The 22,386-nt window shown below is 59.8% G+C and overlaps 1 protein-coding gene across 5 annotated transcripts; it reads right to left on the bottom strand.

The window, feature by feature from the left end:
• Window positions 1-3,452: 3,452 nt before the first annotated feature.
• Window positions 3,453-22,300, bottom strand: CYP26B1 (cytochrome P450 family 26 subfamily B member 1). Of its 5 annotated transcripts, none has more exons than XM_037736125.1 (7): window positions 22,181-22,300; window positions 20,703-21,435; window positions 17,089-17,313; window positions 8,295-8,570; window positions 7,918-8,073; window positions 6,227-6,511; window positions 3,453-5,789 (listed from the first exon to the last, which is right to left on the bottom strand). In XM_037736125.1, exons 2-7 carry the CDS (start codon window positions 20,904-20,906, stop codon window positions 5,397-5,399), a joined length of 1,539 nt encoding a protein of 512 aa, XP_037592053.1. In that variant the 5' UTR covers window positions 20,907-21,435; window positions 22,181-22,300; the 3' UTR covers window positions 3,453-5,396. The 5 variants fall into 5 exon arrangements, with proteins under 5 accessions (XP_037592053.1, XP_037592054.1, XP_017377451.1 ...); XM_037736126.1 differs by having other exon boundaries at window positions 20,703-21,325; XM_017521962.2 differs by lacking the exon at window positions 22,181-22,300 and having other exon boundaries at window positions 20,703-21,622.
• Window positions 22,301-22,386: the final 86 nt, after the last annotated feature.

Raw genomic sequence — 22,386 nt, 5'->3', positions numbered from 1 at the left:
TGCAGGGAGCTTCCATTTGACCTCTGCAGCTCCGGGCTCAGAGAAAGACCTTCCACGTGCATCTCCAGGGCCACCACTCCAGGGGAGCCACTTGTGATTTGTTCTACATGACATTTGGCTCAGAGGGATGCTAAGCCCCAGTCCCAGAAGAGGAAACTTCAGGAGGGAAGGCATGCCAAAGCCAAGACTTGTGTGGGCGAAGACCAGCCAGGAAGGAGGGGCCCGAGCCCCCCAAGCTCACCCCCAAGCTCCTCCCACAGGATGGAGCTGTGGGAGGAGGCCAGGGTCTCAGAGCAGCAGCGCTTAGCGGGTGTTGGGGTTCTTTTCACACGGAGGGGCCCAAGCTGAAGGGGCTGGAATCAGAGACTCCTGGGAGGCCAGACAAGGGCATTCTCTCATTCCTCTTCCTCCCATCTCCTCGCTTCTCTACCTCCCTTCCCTCCCTCTCCTCCCTCTCTCTTCATCTGCCCCCCTCCCTCTTCCCCTCTTGCCTGCTTCTCCGTCTCCCCTCCAAGGCGTGTCAGAGCTAAGCAGAGCCAGCAGAGCAGCGCTCCTGTCCTCACCTGCTTACCCCCCACGCTGGCCCCCCAGCCCTGCTTTTCCCGGCTCTGTTCCTGGCTCCCAGCCCCCTGCCACCCTGGGCAACCTGGCCCAGCCAAGGCCAGGCTGTTTTGGAAAAGTGCAGAGAAGTGGCAGAGTGTGCGGTCTGCGAGTTCCCTCCAAACTGGCGCCCCAATTCCTGGACAAACAGAGTCCGTGTTTGTCTGTCCACAGGGGTCTGTGTTGTTCTCCTTCTAGGCCAGGAGATCCCTGGGGTAGGTGACCATGTCGGGGACGTCATTGACCCACTGGGCCCACGGGGGAGAGGCAAGGACAGCCTGGGTGATGACAGGGCCAGCTGCCTGCCCAGCTGGGCCCGCCTACCTCGAGCAGGGTGGTCAGGCTGAGGCAGCCCAGGGGCCGTGCTTCCGTTGCCTCTGCTGCCACACAGGACATTCCACCAGGAGGAATGGAATTTACTCTCTGGAAAGTGACCACCTTTCCTGGCAGGACTCCCTGCAGAAGCTAGGGCTTTTCACTGGTTCTCAGGATGCTGAGAGCCTCCGTCTGAGGGTGCCCCTTGGAGCTGGCCTGTATGGGGTGGGGCAGGCTCCCAATACTACCGTCTGCTTTTTGTGGCTGTAGGAAAGTCCCTGCGCCTTTCCCCATCCTGGGGGGAGTGGAGGGCTGGGCCCCTTCACAGTGTGGAGCGGGGAGGTGAGGCGGAAAGGACACCAGAGCGGGTGAGCTGGGGTCAGGGCTGCTGAGCATCCTGCTCTGGTGACATTGCTCCGATGGCAGGTCCTTCTCTTCTGGGTGGCCAGACTCTGAGACCTAGGCAGAACCAGGCCCTGCACCCCAGGGTGTGCCTGGGTCAGGGTGCTCTGAGCCGAGGTTGGGTCCAACTGACAGTACCGAAAAGAAACGCTCCAGCCGCAAATGGGCTCTTCTCAGGCCAGCTTGGGGTGGGCCTTCGCCCTCAGGCTGTGGTGATGGGACCAGGATGGGGCAGAGGCTAGGGCCAGCCTGGCCACGCTTCGGCCTTTCCTGGTTCCCAGTGTGCAGCTTGAGGGGCGAGGCTCAGTCATCGCCCACAGCCCCCCATCCCGGGAACCACCTGGGGGTTGCTTTTCGAAGCACTGAGAGCCCTGCCCATTGCTGGTCCTCGCCTCAGGCCTCTGTGACAGGCTGTGGATCTTTCTGTGAAATTAGATAATCGGCACAGGAGGACAGGGTTTCAGTCCTCAAACAGGCATGGAGAATGCTGCAGCCATGTCTACCCCACACTCTACTGCCCCTGAGGCTACGCATCCTGGGGCTCAAGGTTCTGACAAGGCCTGCAGAAGGGGAACCAGGATGACTGTGTTTAACCCACTTCCCAAACTCATTTGATCCTGGAATCTATGTGATCCCACAACACCCACAAAACAGGCTTTGAGAAGTGCTGGCATGGGACTTGAGGCCACATGTCAGAACCGAATTCTGCTTCCCAATTTGCCACGTGACGGTGAACATCAGTGTCCTCACTCAGGTTAACCAGGCAGGCTCAGAACTCTCGGTCCCTCTGTCCCTGAGACACCTGGCACGCCAGCCATGGCCACACTCGGAACGTCCTCCCCGCTGCCCCTCCCGCAACAGACTGACTGGTTCTCTCTCCCCTTCCCAGGGAAACTCCTTCTCCCAGGACTCTGACACAGACCTCTGTGCCTGCATGCAAGGAACAGTGAACTGGCCTCATGGGACAGAGGTTTTAGGGAAGGGCTTCCTAGATGACAAAGTGGACAGGGCGTTGCTGATGTGAACACAGGTGGCCCGGTAGGACCCTTTCAGTAAAGCTGAGAAGGCAGACAGCAGAGAGGCAACGGAGACAAGGGTGAGTCCCCATGGTTTATTATGGAAGCCTATGAAAGAGCCACACTGAGTATTTCCAAAATCACAAAATGCACAACATTCATTTTTTTAATATGCAACATGGAATATTATATACAGATTAAAACCACGACAGCAAAAACACTCACACGGTACCAGTTTCATATCAAAACAAAACACACAAGTGCTTTTTCAATATTAAAACAACTGTGATAAAAACATATTAATATTTTGAACCATGTTTACAATAGAGCAAAATTCATATTTTACTAAATAACAAATATTTAACAGCAAAAACTTTATACTAAATATCTATTTTGAATTATAACAAAAATAGTACTTATAATAGTTTATAAAGACAGACACAAAATTATAACATTTATGAAAAAAAAAAAGTTTGTGTATAAAATACTATAGCCATCTGGGCAGGGTCATGGTGGTGCCCAGAACACAAACGCCAGCGCCCAACATTGAAAGTGCTTCAATCTGCAAGCCCGTGGCAGGAAGAGTTTTGTGGGTTTCGTCTTTTTTAGGTCAAGTTACAATAGTTAGGGATGATAAGTGAGAAATATCACCCATCTAACGCTAGATCTATGAAACACACACGCACACACACACAGACACAGTATCTCACTAAAGAGCTGAAAGGAGGGGCGAATTACGACACAGGGAGCCTGTCAGCCAGCCAGAGCTTTCTTCGGCTCTCTTCTCATTGCCTTTGAGACCCAGCGGGCCAAACGATCCTTCTCTCCTCCCTCACAGGGACCCCCCTCAGTTTTTCCTTCTCTGCCCCCTACCAGGCTGGCCACCCCAAGGGAAGGTCCCTGAGGCCTCCCAGCCCCATGCCTCCTGCCCCTCCCCTGGACCAGACCCAGCGGGCTTCTTGTCTGAAGTTCCGCTTACTGCTCTCCTAGATAGGCAAAAGCAAGTGGTTCAGGGCCAGCTGGATCAGCCTAAAGGCAAGCGAACCTTCCAGATACTGGTTTTGTGTGTGTGTGTGTGTGTGAGGGGTATAAGTTCAGGTGCACTATGTAGCTATATTTACCCATTCTGGCCCGTTTTTCAGAATTGGGGGTGATTAAGGGATTTTTATCAATGTTTTTAAAAACGTCAAACTAGTTTTGCCAATAATGTCTGTTCCACACTTTTTTTTAGTAGTGGAAAAGCAGGAAATAAATGAAACATCTGAGTCAGGGGTTGTAGAGAATCTGCGTGGTACAGGCTGTTCCTGAAGTCTACGGTCAGGGGGGCCATGAGTGGGGTCAGGGTTGGTCTGTAGGGCTGCCCACGGGATCTGGTCTCAGGGAGCGGCGGAGGTGATCACAGCAGCGATTGGGGACTGAGATGTCCTTCATTCTTCTGTGTTTTCGACAGCATCAAAAACCAATAGAGAAACAGAAAGCAAGGAAAAATCTGAAAGCAGACACAACTGCTTAGAGACTCACCGAAGGCCCCAAACCATCCCCAGGAGGCATCCCAAATCGCCAACACTCAAAACGCCAGTGGCAGGAGCTACTCCTCTTTCACCCAGTCATCCCAACTGGCCAGTTTCCAACCCAATCCCTCTGACAAACCGCACGTAGCCGCCTCTTCAGCTCTGGTGGCAGCCTCCTCGCAGCTGCCCAGAGACCACACTGCCCGTCCGGAGTCAGCTCCCAGGCAGGACTGCCGCTGTGCACACCTCCCCCACGCTTTCACCTCTTCCCCGCCCCTGAGCTGGGCTAAGCAGACAGTGGCATAGAGGTGGAAGGGACTTCCAGGACACCTTTTTCAGGGTTGAGGGCAAAGGGGGAGGGTTAAGGAAAGGAAGACGGAGGCCCTGGCGCCCCGTCAGAAGAACCCGTATCTTTCCCCGTACTCACGCACTGGAGTCAGGGGCACTGGGGTGAACAGGGGCCAAGCAGGAAATCTTGGCCACCTCCAAATCTACCTGATCAGGGTTTTTGACAGGACAGGGAAGAAGCAATGGGCCATGTCCCTTCTCCACCAGGGACAAGGCAGAGGCTCCAGACTTCAGCCCAGGAGTGAGGTTCCAAGATTAAACCCAAATAATAATGCCCAGAGCCGGGGAAGGCTGTTCAACCCTAGGCCTGGGGGCTGGGTTTGACCAGAGACCCCTTCCTCTTCACTCACAGAAGTCTGGCCAGGACAGCTGGAACACAGGCTAGGGCATGCAGGAGAGGAGATGTTTGTTCGAGACCCCAGTATCCCCAAGATTCTCTAACAGTGAATAAATATGGGGGTGGGCAGCACATGAGCCGAGGGCCACAGGCCCGAGTGTGTAGCAGGGCCTGGTTCAGCAGGGGGTGGGAAGGTAGGGGTGTCAGTGCACCTACCCAGGGCCACCAGGGAAGATGCTGGGGAGACAGGACCTGGGGATCCTTTGCCCCAAGGTCAGAGGACAGAACAAGTAGCAGCAATAATTTCAAATGTCCAAACCGGCAGGGGAGGGCAGGAGCGGGGGCATGAAGAAAGACAGTCTCCAGGTTAGTGGCAGCCCCGGCCCCGAGGCTGACTCCTGCTACCCAGGATGCTGTTCCTGGGCAGACGCGGTAGGGGCACAGGAGGAGGAGACGCTGAAGTGTGTGCCAAAGGGGGCACTGCTCTTCCCGTCCCCCAGCTGCAGCTAAAAGGGTCCAAAGGGAATGGAGGGAAGGAGCAGTTCAGAACATCACAAGAACACTGTAGCACGAGCTGACACCTAACACTGTCACGGGCATGCAGAGTCCCCACCACGCCCTTCCCAGGGGCTGAGCTGGTGGGAAATTCGGAGCGGCTGGAGGGAAGCAGGACCCAGAAGGGGAGCCAGGCCCTAGGAAGGATGGGGCCCACTGGCTTTCGGTAGGGTTTGCCAGGGAGGGGGACCAGGGAAGGGCAAGTATGGGGGCCACTCGCCCTCCCCATTCCGGCCCCTCCCACACACAGGTTTCTACCTCCCATCACCGCCTCCCCACTGCCTGGGCTGGGCTGAGGCGGGTGGGCTTAGGTTAGACGGTGGCGCTCAGCATGGCCTCTGTCTCCGGCAGGATCTTGTTCTGGTTGGAGTCCAGGCCAAAGAACTTGACGCTGAGGCCATCCACGGGGTGCAGGACAGGGACCAGGGTGATGCGGGGGAAGGTCCGCGTGGCCAGCTCAAAGCGGCTGGTGCTGGCCAGCTCCACCGCCAGCACCTTCAGGAACAGCTTGGCCAGGTGCTTGCCCAGGCAGGTCCGGACGCCGCCGCCGAACGGGAGGTAATGGAAGCGGCCGTCCTTGTCCTCGCTCCGCGCCTGGCTGAAGCGGTCAGGGTCGAACACGCTCACGTCTTTGAACACGGGCGCTGTGTCGTGGGTGTCCCGGATGCTGTACATGACACTCCACCCTTTGGGGATCTGGAAACCCTGGATCAAAAGGGGGGCCGGGGAGCAGGTGGTGAGAGCCAGAGGGGCCCACAGAGGGACCAGGACTGCCCGCTCCCTGCCCAGCCCGGATGTTCAAACCTGCCTCTTCCTAGAAACATGCCACAGTGGCCCCCAAGGCCTGGCCAGCCTGCCGCATGCAGCATGTTAGTATATGTGCACATGCAACTCACGTATGCCACCCAGCTTGCTTTCATCTGACTGCATTTGGGGCACGCTTCTCCTATCAGACTGAAAGCTCCCTGAAGCCAGCACTGGCTCTGCATCAGGCCTCAAGTCCTCAAAGTGGAGGCTGGTCTCCCATCTCACCCTCATCACAGTGCCCCCGCCTCCCCACCGCCCACATCACGGGCCCACCCTCACATCGAGCTCGAAGTGCCCCCGCCTCCCCACCGTCCACATCACGGGCCCACCCTCACATCGAGCTCGAAGGTCTGCAGCACGGTACGGTAGCCGCCGGAAATGGGCGTGAACAAGCGCATGACCTCCTTGATGACGCAGTCCAGGTAGCGCAGCCCACTGAGCGTGTCCAGGCGCAGGGTGCCCTCGCAGGGGCAGCCGCCGCTGTGCAGGATGCCATGAGCCCGCAGCTCTTCCCGCAGCTTCTCCAGCACAGCGGGGTGCTTCAGCAGCTGCATGATGAGCGAGGTGCTGGCGCTGGCCGTGGTTGCATAGGCCGCAAAGATCAGCTCCAGGGTCCCGTCCTGAGGGCACACAGGAGAGGCATTGTTGGAGGTCTGGGTTCAGCCAGGCAGGGGCCACCCCATTCAGCCAGTGGCCCCTGTGCCCAGGTCATCTGTGCTGGGCCCTGCCTGCTTCCTCTGAGCCTCATGTGCAGGGTCATTAGTGTCACCATGGACATGAGAGTCACAGCCACTCCCTGGCTGGGCAGAAGACAAAACTGCTGTGACACAGGCAGAGCACTGGCCTAGAGTCCCTTGAAGTAGGGCCACTTCTCACTCACTGCTGGGGTCCTGGGCCAGTCCCACAGGCCTGATATGCAGTGGGCTCACAGGAGAAAAAGAACAAATCCCAAGGAGCCAGGCCCTGCGCACAGGTATGCGTGTGCACTGTGGGCAATGTGGGTCTAAATCTGGGCCTTCCAACTCCCAGTGCCAGCCCCTTCCTCCAACACAGGAGGATGTCAGGGGGAGTTAGGGGAGCCAATGGGGCCTGGCAGGCAGCCTGGGGCCACACCCCTGGAGACCTGGGATGAGGCTGAGGGGAGGTGACCTCCAGAGGACCTGAAGACCCCGCCAGGGCTCTCTGGGGAGCAAGACACCAGGGCCATGGGTTCCCCATAGAAAGAGCCCAGCAGGCCATCTCATAGCAATCCTTGCATTTCCCAAATGTGGACTCTGGGCCCAGGGAGGGGAATGAAGGGACCTGGGTCCGTTACTGGCCATGGCACCCCCCATAAATCAGAAAGCTGACTATAATGGGAAAGCCACTCGGGCTTCTTCCTACCTCCCCAGTAAAGAAGCTGGAGCTAGAATATGGGGAGGCAAAGACAGCGGGCAGGGGGGGCTGCAGTGAGTGTCCGTGGGCACCGGCAGTGGAGGGGCCTGCAGAGCTCAGGTGCGGACAGGTGAGTGAGCCCTTCTCAGGTGAAACATCCACCCAAAGCAGGGCAAGCAGGCACTGTGTGGAGCACAGCTGGGTTCACCAGGCGCGGGGGGAATGGGAGGGGATGGAAAGTGCCAGCAACCTGAAAAGGCTGGGGGTGGGAGAGGAGACCCCACATGCAAATCTCCCCTGCTCTTCCCCAAGGGCTGAGGCTGGCACCAAGCAAGTGGTTTCCCCTTGTGGGCCTGTGTTTCCTTAGATGGCCTCCCAGGGATATTGGGACCAGGACATGAATTGAGATCTCTCCCAGGCCTGAGCTCACTGCAGGCCATGGGGAGAGGAGGGTGCCCCATTGCATCCTGCACAGCAGGGGCAGGGACATGGACTTTGCTTCCAGTTTCACCGTCTCCAGCCACTGCTCAGAAAGCATGTGTGGGGCGGGACTAGAGTGGGGTAGAAAGGGCCGGGCATGTTTCCATTGAGGAAAGCTCAGAATGGAGTGTGGGTGCTGGTGCTGCCAGCCAGGGGCATGTGCCCCCACTACCTTCAGCTCCTGCATGGTCATCTCCTTTCCGTGCTCCTTGCTGCTCTCGATGAGGAGGTCCAGGGCGTCCGAGTAGTCCTTGCCCTGTGTGCACTGCAGCTTTTCCCGGATCGCCTTCTCCAGCCCCTTCTGCAGGATCTGCCGGGCCTGAATGCCCTGCGGGGAGAAAGGGCTGTCACCCACATGGAAGGGCGGGGCTCCCATCTGAGCCTCGGGATCACCAGGGAAGACTCTAGCCTCCTCCTACCCCACACTGACACCTCTCCCCTCTGCCATGGGCCCCATGCCTAGATGCCTGTCTCAGGGTCAGCCACCCACCCCCCGAGAGGAAGCTCACAGGTGCCCCTGCCCCTCTCCTCCCAGGCCCTGGTGCTCACCCGCCGGTAGCCGCTGAAGGGCAGGTCGACAGGCAGGGAGAAGACGTTCTCCACAAACTGCTGATAGACCTCAAAGAGGTGCCCAAGGTCCTCCTCAGGGATGCTGAAGCCCAGCAACACCCGGATGGCCATGCGGAAGGTCAGCTTCTGTGCCTCCTGGTACACATTGATGGCCTCAGGGTGGCTGCTCCAGGCGCGCAGTGTGTCCTGGATCACCAGCTGGATCTTGGGCAGGTAGCTTTCCAGGGCCTCGTGGCTGAAGATCTTGGAAAAGACCTGGAAGGCAGAGAGGCAGGTGGGTGAGCCAACTGGCACAGCCCGCCCCTGGCCAGCCCCTTACTCTGCCTGAACAATGAATGTGACCAGGGAGAACTTCAGCTTCCATGCAATAGCAAAGCCTTGGGAGCCAGGCAGGCCAGCTGCCAGCAAGTCTTTGGGGGATGTGGCTTGCGAGGGGCACGAGTGGGGGCTGAGCGGGCCAGAGCAGGGAGGCTGCCCTTATACCACAAAGCCCGTTTCGGAATCGCAGGACAAAGGGCAGGCGTGCCTGGAGAAGTGGAGCACAGGATCGGACTGCACAGGGAAGTAGGGACGGCCCTCGGGGGAAAGCCACTCCACGGATGGGACAGCAAGAAAGCCTGAGACTAGACCTCAAGCAGGACTTCCTGAGAACCACAACTTATCACTTGCAGGAAACACCTACTGGGTGCAGATTCTAAGAAGTTTATTAACAGCTGTGCCATTAAAAAGCCTTCAGTGAGGCCAGGTCCAGAACCAGGGGGTTTGGGGGCAACGGCTTTCCACCCCCAAAGATCATAAAGACAAACAGAAGCCCCGTGAATTCCCAGCATCTTCCAGGGCCACTGGAAGCGGCCAGTGAGTCCTGTCTCCACCGTCCTGCCTTCTGTCCTCCCGACGGGCTCCGCAGCCCCTTCGACACCCCTCCTCACCCAGGTCTCCCAGCACAAGTTTTTCATGTGTGGAGGAGAGGGGAGGATGTTAGTTTATTTACCAATAGCCCATGGGTCTCACTTGCAAGCAGCAGCCTCCACCCCACCAGAGTTCAGATGAGAAGGGGGAGTGCCCCCTGCTACCAGCACCAAGCAAAGGCCGGGAGGGGAGGGACAAGCAGAAGAGGGAGCCCCCCGCCCCACCCCATGCAAACCACACACACGCGCCGCCCTCTCCTCCTGCCACCCAAACACAACCACCGCACAAACTGTAAATGTGAGAATTTCCCCTGCAGTCAGCTCAGGGAGGAAAGGTAACATTTTCCTGGCCTGGGCCCTGCATGGCTAATGGGAGGGCTGGTTTGCAGAAATAACAGTGCTGGCCCTTCAGTGGCCCAGCCAGGCGTTCACAATAGCACTTTCATTCCGAAATTCCCGGTGGAGGGAGGGAGGGAGGGCAGGAGGCCGGCAAGGGGCAGAGAGGCCTGCGCTGTTTGGGGCAGGCCTGCTACAAAGGGACAACTGAGAGGTGGAAGGGTGATAGGAGGTCGCCTAGGTCAGCCTAGGCCCAGATGGGTCGCTCACACCTTGCCCAGTTTTGGGGGTCACAGGGGACTCTAACAGCTGCCTCCCTTCAGAGAGTGATGGATAAAGGCAGTGTTGTTTGCTTCAACCCCCAACCCTCGTGTCCTTAGGATTCCAGGTTCAGCCTTTGGGCAAATGAAGGGTCTTGGGGGAATGGGAGGGCACCTTTACCCTGGAGCCCAGCACCAGCCAGTGAAGCACCCCTTACAGACAGCAGAGAGCCACAAGGTGAGCAGACAACCGGGTGAGCAGACAGCCATACATAGGAAGGGAAAGTGCATCAGGAAACAAGACAGAGGGCAGGAAAATCACTCTGCGGCCACCAGACCTCCATGGTGGGACAGGGAGCCCAGAGGTGGGACAGGGAGGGCCAGAGAGGTCATAGCTGGCCCAGAGCCAGCCAGCTGTGGATGGACTAGGGGTTCTGTCACGGAGGGTGCAAGGTAGGGGCTGGCCAGGGCCCCCAGAACATGGGAAACCTGATCCAAAGACAGATGTGAGGAGTGGGGAAAAGGCAGAGGCCACATCCACCAGGCCCAGCCAAAGTTGAAGCCAGTGGGCTCTAAGGTGTAGTGGGTGACAGAAAAGGGGCTGAATTGTAACTGTGCATCATCCAGCAACATACAGTGTGATCATGGCTGAGTGGCCACCTGCTCCCCCAAGCCTTAGTTTCCTCATTTGTAAAACAGTGAGGTGGAGCCAGGTGACCTCCTTTCAATCCACTGAGCACGTCAACATCTGCACCCAAACATCAGCTCCCAAACATCGGCACTTGCCCCTAGGCAGATGCTATCCCTTCAAAGCGGCCCAGAACTTGGCAATGTTCAAATTCCCTGGAGAGTGCCTTCCAGCCCACACTCACGCACCCCAAATGGGCTACAGTGGCCCGGGAGGGGCCATTCCAGGGTTTCAAAAGGGGGAGCATGGAGGGCCCCTACCTCACCCATGGACAAGCTCTGCCCTGCCCTATGGGTTCTGTTTCCTGCGCCCTCTAGCGATGGCCGGCTGAACTGCTCCTTCCCAGGCCTTGGGGGCCCTGGAGGGCAGGCAGGGACAGTCCCGGAAGAGAGAAGGCTCCAGGGGGACCTGGAACTGAGAAGAGGACTCCAAGGACAGAGGTCCACACCTGGCCCTCAGAGGGAGGGGGTCCATGGGCAAGGCCAGAAGCTGGAATCCTGGAAAAGCCACTGCCACCCAGCACCTGCAGGCCCCTGGGGCTGAGGCTTCTGGAAGAGAAGTGAAGGCAGTTCCAGGACTCCGTCTTTGCCGCAGCTGACTTGCTGAGTGACAGCCAGCAGGCCGCTACCCCTCCTGAAGCTGTTTCCCCGCTGGGTTCATAAGAGGCCCGACTGGCCCTTCTGAGGGCCTTTCCGCCGGGCTGTCCATGATGCTCCTCAGAGCCCACCGCGAGGTGGAGAAACCACCCAAATAAGAAGCCCAGCAAAGGTCAGTGGAGGGCACTGCAGCCCCAGGGGCTGGGTTCAGAGGCACTAGGTCCAGGCCCCTTCCTCTGGCCCAGCTGCCCCACAGGCATAGGGGCCTCCCCAGCGTGGGAAGCCTCCAGGGCCTCATCCCTGGTTCTGTGCCCAGGGGTAACAACGCAGGCACTTCCGGAAGCTGGGGCAGCTCTGAAACCACCACCCGCCGCAAAGGACGGCGGAGGCGGAGGCCCGGGCTGGGGCAGAGGGCTGCCGGGGCTGCGTCAGGGAGGGCTGGGTCTGAGGCCGCCGCCTGCTAGGGTCAGGACTGGGGCATACTGGGAAGGTGCCAGGGAGCGGCTCTGAGTGAAGAGAGGAAGGGTTCGGGCCGCAGCTACTTCCCTGACCACAGGCGTCACAGGAGCCAGGCTGCTTTGTTTCCCTCTGGGGCTTCCCTCGGAATTCCCAAAAGTCAGCCAAGAAGGCCGGACAAAGGTCACTGAAAGCCAGCCCAGGCCCAGACCAAACCCTGCAGAGGGAGCGGCAGGTATGGCCTTCCCACCAGGGCTGGTGCCGGGGGAGAGCGAGAGCACTGCGGCAGGAGCAGGAGCATCGTTCAGGTTTACCTGCTGCAGCCTCAGAGGCTTGGGCAGGAGGGAGGAGGGCACTCGCTGGGAGGGATGGCCTTGGACAACGCCCCCGCCAAGCCCCCAAGGACACCACAGGCTCAGGAGTCCGCACCTTTGCTTCTCTCCTCCCTCCGGGGTGGGAGCTGATCCCACAAGGGTCTGGGGGCACCCCCAGGGGCTGGTGAAGGCTCAGATTCCCCATCAGTATTTCTACAAGTGCCATCTCCCCGACCAGGTCTCCTCACCCCTCCCGCCTCTCACCCAGTGCCCTGGGGGGGAAGTCGCTCTGTGAACCCCTATGGCCCTGCGTGCCACGCTTGCTCAGCCAGATAGCCTCCCCCTTCTCTGCTGGTCGGTGTGGACAGATGGACAAACGGATGGACGCAGGGGCCTGCAGAGCTGAAGCAGGGACCCACTGCCCCGGCCAGTGACTCAGACTGGGAGGAATGGAAACCGCTGCCCAGGAGGGTGGGGGCCTGGGCAGGCCACCCGGCCAAGCCACCGGAGCCTCGGCCTGAGGAGTGGAAAGAATAACAGAGGGCAGGCCGCCGCTGAGGCAGCCGTCCGCACAGGGGTGATGCCAAGGTGTGTACTTTATATTCAGGCAAGGGGGGTGAGAGCACGTCATCTTCCCAGCTGCCTGGCATTTCCACTGGGCCTCAGCTTCACCCTGGTCCACTGGAAATGCCAGGCAGCTTCATCCAGAATTGGAAATGTCCAATCCGGGTGTGTGGGGCTGGGCACACTCAGTCCCTCTGGTTTTGGGGAGGCTGGCCCAGATCCCCAATAGGCTCCAGCAGTTGGAGCAGAACGCCTGCCCCCCATGTGACTCCAGCTGTGATCATCCCACCTGGAGACGTGCCCCCCAGTGCCCTAACTCTTCCACACAGCACAAGGTGGGCAAGACAAGGAGACGCGGGCAGCACTTGGCAGATACCTACAGAGCCACAGATTCTGAGATCTGCCCAGCTGCTCTTACCTCTCCTGCCTCTAGCCACCAGGAACCCCCACCTTAGAAAGCTGTGGGTGGGGAGGGGCCCTCCCAAGGGGCCCCTCCAAGGCCACAGTGCAGAGCATGGCTGGCCACAACCACCAGAGGCCCTGAACCCCCTGCATCCCACCACTCCAGATCCCACAGAACTGCCCTCTGCCAGGCCTGGTGGGCTCTGAATTTATCCAAGCGTCCTGAATGGGAACCTCCTCAGGGTGAAGTCCACTCTCAGGATGAGGTCAGCTGTCCCTGCCACACTGGTGTGGTCCCGGCGTGTCTCAGGGCCCTGCAGCTACTTCTTTTTAGGCCTAGGGGACCCAGCACAGATATAGCGACCAGCATGGGAGGGCCAGGGCCAGGGCAGACCCCACCAAGCCTTCTCACTCCCTGCCAAGGCCACCTTTGTCTTCCAAGGCTGGGAGAGTGAGCAAACACATCAGCACCACAGCCTTGGACCCCTCCCTGCTTTGGGAGAAGGACACAGAAAGGAGGGACAGAGGGAAGGGCTGGCCCCCATGTCCAGGCCGCCCACCCACCCACTGCCTGGCACAAGGGCATGCAGAGGGAGGAACCCACTCCCAGGCGCCCTGGCAGCTGACCATGGGTTCCCTCCCCCACTGACCTTCAGATAGATCCGCTCCCGCCACCTGCCCCCTCAGCAGCCCCTGTGCCCACCCACTGGTGCTACAGTAACTTTTGGGTAAAGGAATTGTGTTGGCAGAACAAAGGCGTTGTGCCTTTGCCCGGGGGCTGGGGCAGATCTCCCAGCAGCAGAACTGTCTGGCTGGATGACCTTCCATCCAGCGCAGGCTGGACTTTCTGCCCTGAGCTGAGCCTGGTGGACATTACTGTAGCCAGAGGCTGTGCCTTGGTCCAAGGCCTCCTAGAGCCAGTGTGGGCTAGCCTTCCCCAGGACCCCACAACCATGGGTACTCCTCGCACCATCCTCCTGCTGAGCATCTCCTGGCCTCTCCATTCCAACACAGACCCCAGCACAAGGTTCCAAGATGAGACCCAAAGGTCAGGGACGGGGGGTGGACAGGCAGGGTTTCTACCTCCAAAGCCTAGTCCCCCACCTCGGCTTCAGGCCCAGAAGGCCCTGTAGGCAGGGGTTTGTGTAGAAGGGGCAAGACTACCACTCCTGAGGTCTCCCCAGTCCAGGGGCTCCCAGGCTCATTCCCTCCCCTGAAATACTCTCCAAGTTCCCTGAGGGTAACTCCAGGCCACTGTTCAGGGGTGCCCTGAAGCTGCTGGGTTCTTGATGCATAGAGGTCCAGTCCTATCTCCAAAGGAAAAGATGACAGGCCCAATCCTGGCTGGGCAAAGGAAGCTTCTAGAATGATTCCCTAGCTCCTTCTCCATGTTTTGGACAACTGTCTCACTCTCACCATCGTAACCAGAATCCATCTGCTCTTCTACACACAAAGCGAGATGGGGTCCCTCCCCTATGCATCAGAGACACCCCAGGCCCTGGGCAGGGGAGGGGTAACCCAGGAGCAGGGAGGGAGTCTGAGTCTCTGATTGCAAGGACACAGGCCTGGCTTCCAGAGATGATTCTGGTAGACTGGGCAAGACTTTCTGGACTTTTTCCCTGGCAACCCCACCCACCCCTGCTGGCCGGAGACCACCAGGGCAGCCAGGGCAAACACCTGGAGCGCAGTGATGGCAGTGAGAAGCCCCCTCCAACACATCTGGTCAGACCTCCCAGAGGCGGAGTGGGCCACCAGCCCCAGTGGAAACAGTGACGCTCCAGTTCCCCACCAGCCGGGCCCCAGCACACCTGGGCCCCACTTCCCACACGTACCTCCTAACCAGGCCAGTCCTGGCCCAGCAGCCCACACTGCAGCCAAGCCCCTGACTCCAGCAAGGGCCGGATACGGCAGTGTGCGAGGCACATAGCAGCCCCTGCCTTGGCCACACTGAGTCCACCAGGCCTTGGGTCCAACAGATGGGCCATTCTCTCCAGGAGCAATATGAATATTTAGAAACAATGGCCCTGAGTGTTTTCCTATCCTCCAGCCAGATTCTGCCTACCTAGCCCCGGGACTTCCATGGAGTTCAGTAAACTTAGATCATCAATTAGGCAGATTTGGGGGGAAGGATCCTTTTGTCTAGCTGACTACCCATTTCTCATTCAACTCCCTCCCCCCAACATGACAAGCATAAAACTGCTAGCTACACACAAAGAGGGGGCCCTGCATTTAGCTCTCAGGCCTCTGGCAGGATGAACCAGCTTCTGGTAACTCCCCACGCATGCCCAGGAAGCTAAAGGACGGGCTGTTCTGAATAGGGAGCCACCCCGCCTCAGCCAGGGCCCTCACTTTCTGCCCCGACCCAGCCCCAGCCCTGCCTCTCCCTTTCCCGTATTCCTCCAACACTGATCATCTGCACCCTCCCTTCCTTCTCCCTCTTCTGTAAATGGACAGTGTAGGCTAAAAGACCTTGGGGCTTTCCTGGCAAGCCCTTCTCCGCCAACACCTGGAGGCCCCAGGCCAAGTCAGGCCCAGGGTGGGTGGAACTCCAAGGCCACGTCCTCACCCCAAAGCCCTCTGGACCCCAGGATCTCACAATCTGGTCCTGGCCGCACTGCCTTTCTGTAAGCACTCACTGTCCACCCCAGGGTCCAGCAGCCCCAGGCGGACAGGGCAGAGAAGGACTCTCCTTGGGGATCCAGAGACTTCCATGGACGATGCAGTCCCGTGTTGCAGGCTCTCCCGGAAATTTTTTCTCCTGACCCGGTTCAAGTATCCTTCAACTGCTCTACACCTCAGTGGCCCCTTCCGCAAAAAGGGGACAATAATTCCCCTCTGGCAAAGCCTGTGGAAAGCGGAGGTCAGGAAGCAGCCATCTCCTTTTGGAGCTGAGTCTCCTCTCCTCACTCTTCGAAACGGGCCTGTGGTGGAGTTGCAAAGGCTGACAGGAAAATAACTGCCCGACACCTTTGAAAAGCCCTCATTCCGAAGCCTCCAGCCCCCTCCACGCCACTCCCCAGAACCCCTCTCCCGCCGCCCCCAGGCTGTGATAACTGCTTCCAGCTAGGAGTGGGGCAGATGGAAGAGAGGACTTTGGGAGCCCCTTTCCAGTTCCTGAAATACAGGCTGTAGAAGGGAACTGGCGTGGGGGCGGGGATCAGCCCAGTCTCCTCGGTTTGTTTCTTCTTTTGTCTGCCTTTAAGAATTACCCTTCATAGGCTGTTCAGAACGTCAAGTGCTACAGGATGCGCCAGCGAGTAGACGGCTCCCCACTTTCTCCGAGACCACCGCACACCCTGCCCCTCGCGAGGGAGTCCGCCTCCCCGCCTCCCCACCTCCCCGGTCTGCTGCCGCTTCCTTTCCTTAGGTTTCAACCCTGGATGAGTCCTCTGATCCAAAGGAAAAAAAGGGAGTGGGGGAGGTCCTGCAGCCTCCCTCCGGGGCAGCTTAGGGCCGGCCCGCCGGCTCCGCTTTCGGGTTACTGCAGTTCAAACAGCACGTGCCGCCCGCGCTGGGAGACCGACACAGCCGGGAGGGGCTGGGGCCTACCCCGTGCGCGCCTCCTCCGCACCTCCTCCAGTCGCTCGGGAAATCCAAGGGATAAACACCCACTTTCCCTTCCTTTTTCAGGGGGGTGGGTGCGCTTTGATCCCCGCTCCTGCCTCTCCTGCTCTCCCCTGACCCCGCCTGTCCTTCCCCCACGGCCCAGGCCTCTGTGCTCGGAGGCCCAAAGCTCGCCGCACTTCTCTCGGACCAGGCCCTGCCACCGCAGCCCACAAGCTGTCCCCAACTTCCACGCGCCGCGCCTGCTCGCGCCTCCCTTCAAGCAGCGTGGGTGGGAAGGGCAGCTTTGATTTTGGAATGATCGGTCTCCAGTCCTCGGAATTCCCTAGGAAACGTGGCGAAAAGGCGAACGCTGGCCAACTGTCCTGCCCCCTTCTTTTTCCAGCTCTGTGGAGCGAGGCAAGGACAAGCGTTCGACACCCCAGACCCCGCACACTCAAGCTCTTCCAAGCCACCGTTGGTGGTGGCCACGGCGCAGCTGGCCAGCAGGATAAGGGACCAAGAGGAGGCCAGTGCAGGCCCTGGATCTGGGCTCGAGGCCTTGTAGGAGCGGAACTGTTGGGTCTTCAAGCATGGTGCGCAAAGTGGGGGCACAGATTCGGCAGGGGACATTTCCCAGGGCTCCACGAACTCCTTGCCCCGAGGTGGGGGTGGGTGCGCGGAAGAAAGGGGGCAGAGTTCTTACCTTGCGCTTGTTGCGGTGGATGTCGCCAATGGAATTGGACACCGTGTTGGGGCCCAGCAACATGCGCGTGCTGCGAGGCCACTCGGTGCTTACGAGGTGGTGCTCGCCCATGAGGATCTTGCGCACGTTCTCCGCGCCGGTCACGCGTATCAGCGGCCGCCCCAACAAGTGCGTCTTGAACACGTTGCCATACTTCTCCCTCCGCGACGACTGGAAGCCAGAACCCTGCGGGAGCCACACCGAGGGTCCGTCTCAGGGTACACGTCTGCAGAGGGCCCGCGAGGGAGGGGCGGCGGACCCCAACCGGGGGCACTGTCACCTGCCCCTTCTCCCCACCAAACACACTCACACAGACACGCACGCAGGTTTTATTTTTCATAGCGTGCACAAGAACTGGGAAGTAGGGCCTAGAGGATAATAATGCAAGGAGGCGGAGGCCCAGGGGCACCCCAGGAGGCTGTTTTTTAGTGATGACTTTCGAAAGCAAAGAGGTTTCGGACTGCTGGACCCGAAGTGGGAGTCTCCGCCCCCACCCCTCACCCCTACCCCGCGCTAGGGAGCCTCTCGGAATAAATATTTCCAGGCTCCGGGCCACGGGCTGGCGAGACCCCGCGAGGTGGCCATAGGCCAAAGATTATTTATAGCGGCAGGCGGTCGGTGCCCCGTGGCAGCAACTACAGATGGGGGTTGGAGTTTCCTCCGCTCTCCGGTGTGGCCGGCGCAGGGACACGGCGGCCCTCGGAGGACTCGGCTGGGCGGGGTCACGGGCCAAGAGCAGCGATTTTCCTACTGCATTTTGCCCTGGAAATAACGGAGACGGACTTTGGATGCCGCCCTGGAGTCTGGAACCCGAGCGCGGGGCGGGGTGGGGCCGGGCGGGGCCACCCGCGCAGGTAACAGGATCCTCGGCGGTGGCGGCGCAAGCCGAGGACTGCGGGGCCGGGGCCCGGCCAGGCTCTGGGAACGGCTGGCGAAGCCAGCCTTGCGCGGGTACCGGAAACTGTGGGGACTTCAGAGGGGCGGGGGCAGGGGCGTCCCGCTCACCTTTGACGTCGGCACTCGCTACCCCACCCCACGTTAACCCTTCTTCTGCCCCGGCAGCATTGGGGGAAAAGGGGAGGAGCGCCACCTGTCCAGCCGCCCCTCCTGCCCGCCCACCGGCGTACCGACTCGGGCTCCAGATCTACCCGCTCCTGCACTCCTGAGGAGGCAACTCAGCCCCCCATCCCGGGTTAGTCCCCCTCCTCACTTTCCTTTCTTCCAAGGAAAACTATTCTCCAGCTAAATATGCACACACCCGAGTACAGCCGAAAAGTGACTCTGCAGAACCCGGAGCCCTAATCACTTTTCCACATGCGCCTCCGGCCCCTGCGCGCGACGGGGAAGAGCCGGGAGCGCCTGAGCAGCTAGGAGGGGGGCTGGGCCGCGAGAACGCTGTCCCCTCTCCCAGGCTGGAGGACGGGGAGAGATCCCCCCCGCCTTGCAGCCTTTCTAGACGGCGTCTTCCCCTTTAAGAAAAATCTAGGCGGAGGTGGGAGTGCGACAGAGGGGGTGGTGAGGCGAAGGGTTCCCTCCCTCCGTCTGCTATAACCGTCTCACTCGCTCCGTCTCACCCTCCGTCTCTCCTCTCCTTCTTTTCCTCTGTTTTTCTTTTCTTTCAACACAAAAGTTGGGTTGTGAATTTTCCGAGGTCGCCGCCGCCTCGCCCCCACCCCCCGCCTCTGATCTGCCTAACTATAATTAAAGTGCGTTTTTTGTGGCATTAATAAAGAGTTATTTGTCCGCCGTTTCCACGGTCTTCACAAAGAGGACTTTCATAGGGGCGGCCGCTAGGGCCGCGAGTCCAATTTATACAAAAATGTTGTATTTTTAGCCCTGGGCTCTGTTTAGATGGCGCTCGGTGGAAACGGAGAGCCCTTGGAGGTCCCCCGTAAAATCTGATAAATGACTCCGAAAAAATAACGCTGGGATTCAGAGGGCTCTCATTAACCCCTTAGGCGCTCCTGTACACGTACCCCCTATTTCCCTGGGTTGGAGGGATGGGAAGGGGTAGGTTTCCCCCTCCCCAACTTCTGTGCAGGTTGGACGCTGACCCCCAGCGGCTCTTGTGGGATTTGGAGAAAAGGTCACGGGGGAGGGGCTGGGGGGGGCCGAGAGAGGTCTGGAAACGAAGTTGGGGTGGGTGGTGACAGCCCGTGGATTCAGCAGACTAGCTCTAAAAGGCGGGAGCCGTTGCCCAAGTTATTTTATTTCCTAAGTCGCGGCCCAAAGCCTAGAGCACCGCCGCAGTTGATCCTTTAAGTGTGGTGTCTAGGGAGAGGCTCTGGGGATTTCTTTGCGAGGGATGGGGGCGATACTTCCATTGGTTGAAGGGACCCCCAATTCATTACACGAACAACCCCAAAAAGAGAAGGGCCAAATCCGGGACGTGGAAAGACCACAGGGCAGAGTAACCTCGAACCCCCTCCCCGCCCCCGCTTCGCTGTCATTCGGCCCAGGGCAGGGTGAGAGTGTGTGTGTGTGTGTGTGTGTGCGTGTGTGTGTGCGCGCGCGCGCGGATTGCACGCGTCTGTTAATTTCAAGCCAAGCTTTCGCACCTCTAAACCCACAGGTCCCAGCGCTCACCTTTCGCTTCACCTTTCTGGTGCCGGGACTGTTAGTTTCAGGACATCCCTGCTTCCCTTAACAGGACAAACCCGTGTACACCTCCCGCAGGTACCGCAGAGGCGCCCCCCACCCCAAGAAGAAAACTGGTGTGTTTCACATTGCAAAAGCGATTGTCTAGCACTGGATGAGGTTAACTCCAGGTTAAGCTCCCCATTACCTACCTGGGTCTGGTCCCTGACGCTCCCCACCCCCATTGTCCGCCAGCAGAGTGGGGTTGTGCTGCATCTAACAAGCACACACGCACTCTCTCCATGGATCCCACACTCACCTCTCCCAAGTTTCCCTCTCCTGCCAAACTGTCCCCACCCAATAAGTAAATAGACCCTTTTCCCCGAAAGCCGAGAGCCCTGGCTTCTCCGACTTCTCATTTTTCCTTGGGTTACCTTCCTCCTCTTCCACCACAAAACAGACAGACTCGCGCAGACCGCGGACCAGGGCAGCTGTACCTGGCGCTGCCGACGGCGCCACGGGAACAGTTTTAAAACTGCAATTCAAGCTGCCCCCTCAGCTCCCGACTCAATTTTCAGCTCCCAGCGACACAGCCAACCCCAGAAAGCCGAGGGTGACTGGGGCTGAGCACCGAGGAGAGGTGACAGAAGCTCTGGACCGGACGCTCCCTCGGCTCGCGCCGCGCTGGGCGCCCCAGGGGCGCTCCACACCCCCGCTGCCAGGCCAGCGGCGACCCCGGCAAGTCTGTCTTGGGAGCCCTCTCAAGTCTGGGAACTCTAACCAGCCTCCTGAACCTGCGCCGCGGGCGCCCGTGGTCCCGGAACCGCGCTGCCGGCGGACAGGGGAAGCCCGGGCTGCGGCGGCCAAGAGGAGGGAAGGGGCGGGGCGGGGACCAGTGCCTTCAGGCTCCCGGCGCCCCCTGGCCGGCCCGCCGCTCCGTCCGCCCCGCGCTTGCAGCTAGCGGACCGCGGAGAGCAGCGGAGCGAGCGCGCCCTTACCTGCAGCAGCCAGTGGCCGGTCTCTCCGATGAGCGGGAAGCCCATGGATCCCTTGGGGATGGGCAGCTTGCAGCTCTTGTCACGAGTGGCGGCCCAGCGCAGCTGCCACAGCTGCTGCGACACGGCCAGCAGCAGCGTCACGGACACCAGGCACGCGGCGAGGGTGGCCAGCGCCGACACCAGCTCCAAGCCCTCAAAGAGCATGTTGGCGGCCGCTCGGGGGATTGGCTGTGCCGGCCGCAGAGGGGGAGGGGAGGGCCCGACGGGAGGGGACCGGAGCGGCGGGGGAGGGGAGGCTGCGGCCGGGGGTCCTGGCACCTCCAGCCGAAACAGAGAAGGAGGAAGGGGCCGAGGGAAGGGGAGTGAAGGCTGCGAGGGGAGCGGAGAGAAGGAGGAAAAAAATTGCCTAAAAGAAGAGAGGAGACACGAGGCGACTGGGGTGCAACTTTGTTTGTTTGTTTGTTTGATTTTTCCTTTATAGCGGGCTTACGGGCTGCTCTAGGGGAGGTGAGATGAAGCCGTGAGTCAAGCTTGTGGGTTTGCTCTCCCCGCTACCATCACACTCGGAAAACTTTGGAAAACTTTGTCCAGCGGGAGGGAGCCTCTCTCGTAAGCCCCTTCCCCTGCTCGAAAAAAAAAAAAAAAAAAAAAAAAAAAAAGAAGGGGGCAGAGAGCTAGCGGAGAGCAAGTGCGGTCGATTTCTCAAAAGTATTGCAGTATGGCCCCAAAATTTCTAGGTGAAAAAAAGAAGGAAAAAATCCTGAATCTAAAAATTCCAACGAACCCAGAAACTTTGGGGGCGAGGGAGAAGACCCCGGCTGAGGCGAGTGGAGAGGCCGGAGCCCAGACGTCCCTGGGCTGCCCCGGGCGGCGCGCCCGAGCCCCAGAGCCGCCGCAGCACCCCCAAGGCAGGCGCAGCGGGCGAGGCGGCGAGGCGGGCGCGGCAGCCGGAGCGCGGGTGCGGAGCCGGCTGGCCGCGGCCGGGACGGGACGCAGCCGGCGACAGAGCCCCGGGCGGGCGCTGGGGCGGCGGCGGCGGCGGCGGCGGACGGGAGGGGTGAGGCGGGGTGAGGTTGGGGGAGGAGGTGGAAAACCCGAGCTGGGCTATTGTATCAATTAAGAAAAGGCAGTCCGTCCCGGGACGCGGTCTCTCGGCTCTGGAGTTGCTGCTGGGGGAGGGGAAAAAAGAAAGGAAGGCAAAAGGAATGAAAGAGGGGGAAAAGCAGGAGGCAGGATTTCAGGGCTGGTGGTTTTAAAAGCTTCTCTCAATGTGAATTTGAGTCCAAAGCAAGGCGATGCGTGTGTTTATATAGAGGCGGGAGGCTGCGCCGTGGGCGCCCCGCCAACACCCCCCACCCGCGCGCTCACAAAGCCGGAGGCGTGGTGAGAGGCCGGGCCCGCGGCCGGAGCTGGAGAGCACAGCCCGGCCTCCCGCCCCGCCCCGGCCGCCCGCCGCCCGCAGCCCGCCCGGGACCCACTTGTAGCCGCCGCAGGATCAAACTCAGTTCACCTCTCGCCTCCTCTTCTTTCTCGCCGGCGTCTCGCCGAGCCCAGCGCCTACAGACGGACGAGATGAGACACACGCGCGCGCACCTACGCGCACACACACAACACACACGCCCGCACACACACACACACACAACACACACGCCTGCACACACACACGCACGCGCGCCCGCACACA

The sequence above is a fragment of the Cebus imitator genome, unplaced genomic scaffold, assembly GCF_001604975.1.
Source record: "Cebus imitator isolate Cc_AM_T3 unplaced genomic scaffold, Cebus_imitator-1.0 Scaffold23, whole genome shotgun sequence".
Taxonomy (NCBI): Eukaryota; Metazoa; Chordata; class Mammalia; order Primates; family Cebidae; genus Cebus; species Cebus imitator.
The sequence above is the reverse complement of the archived record's forward strand: the minus strand, read 5'-3'. Positions and strand labels throughout refer to the sequence as shown.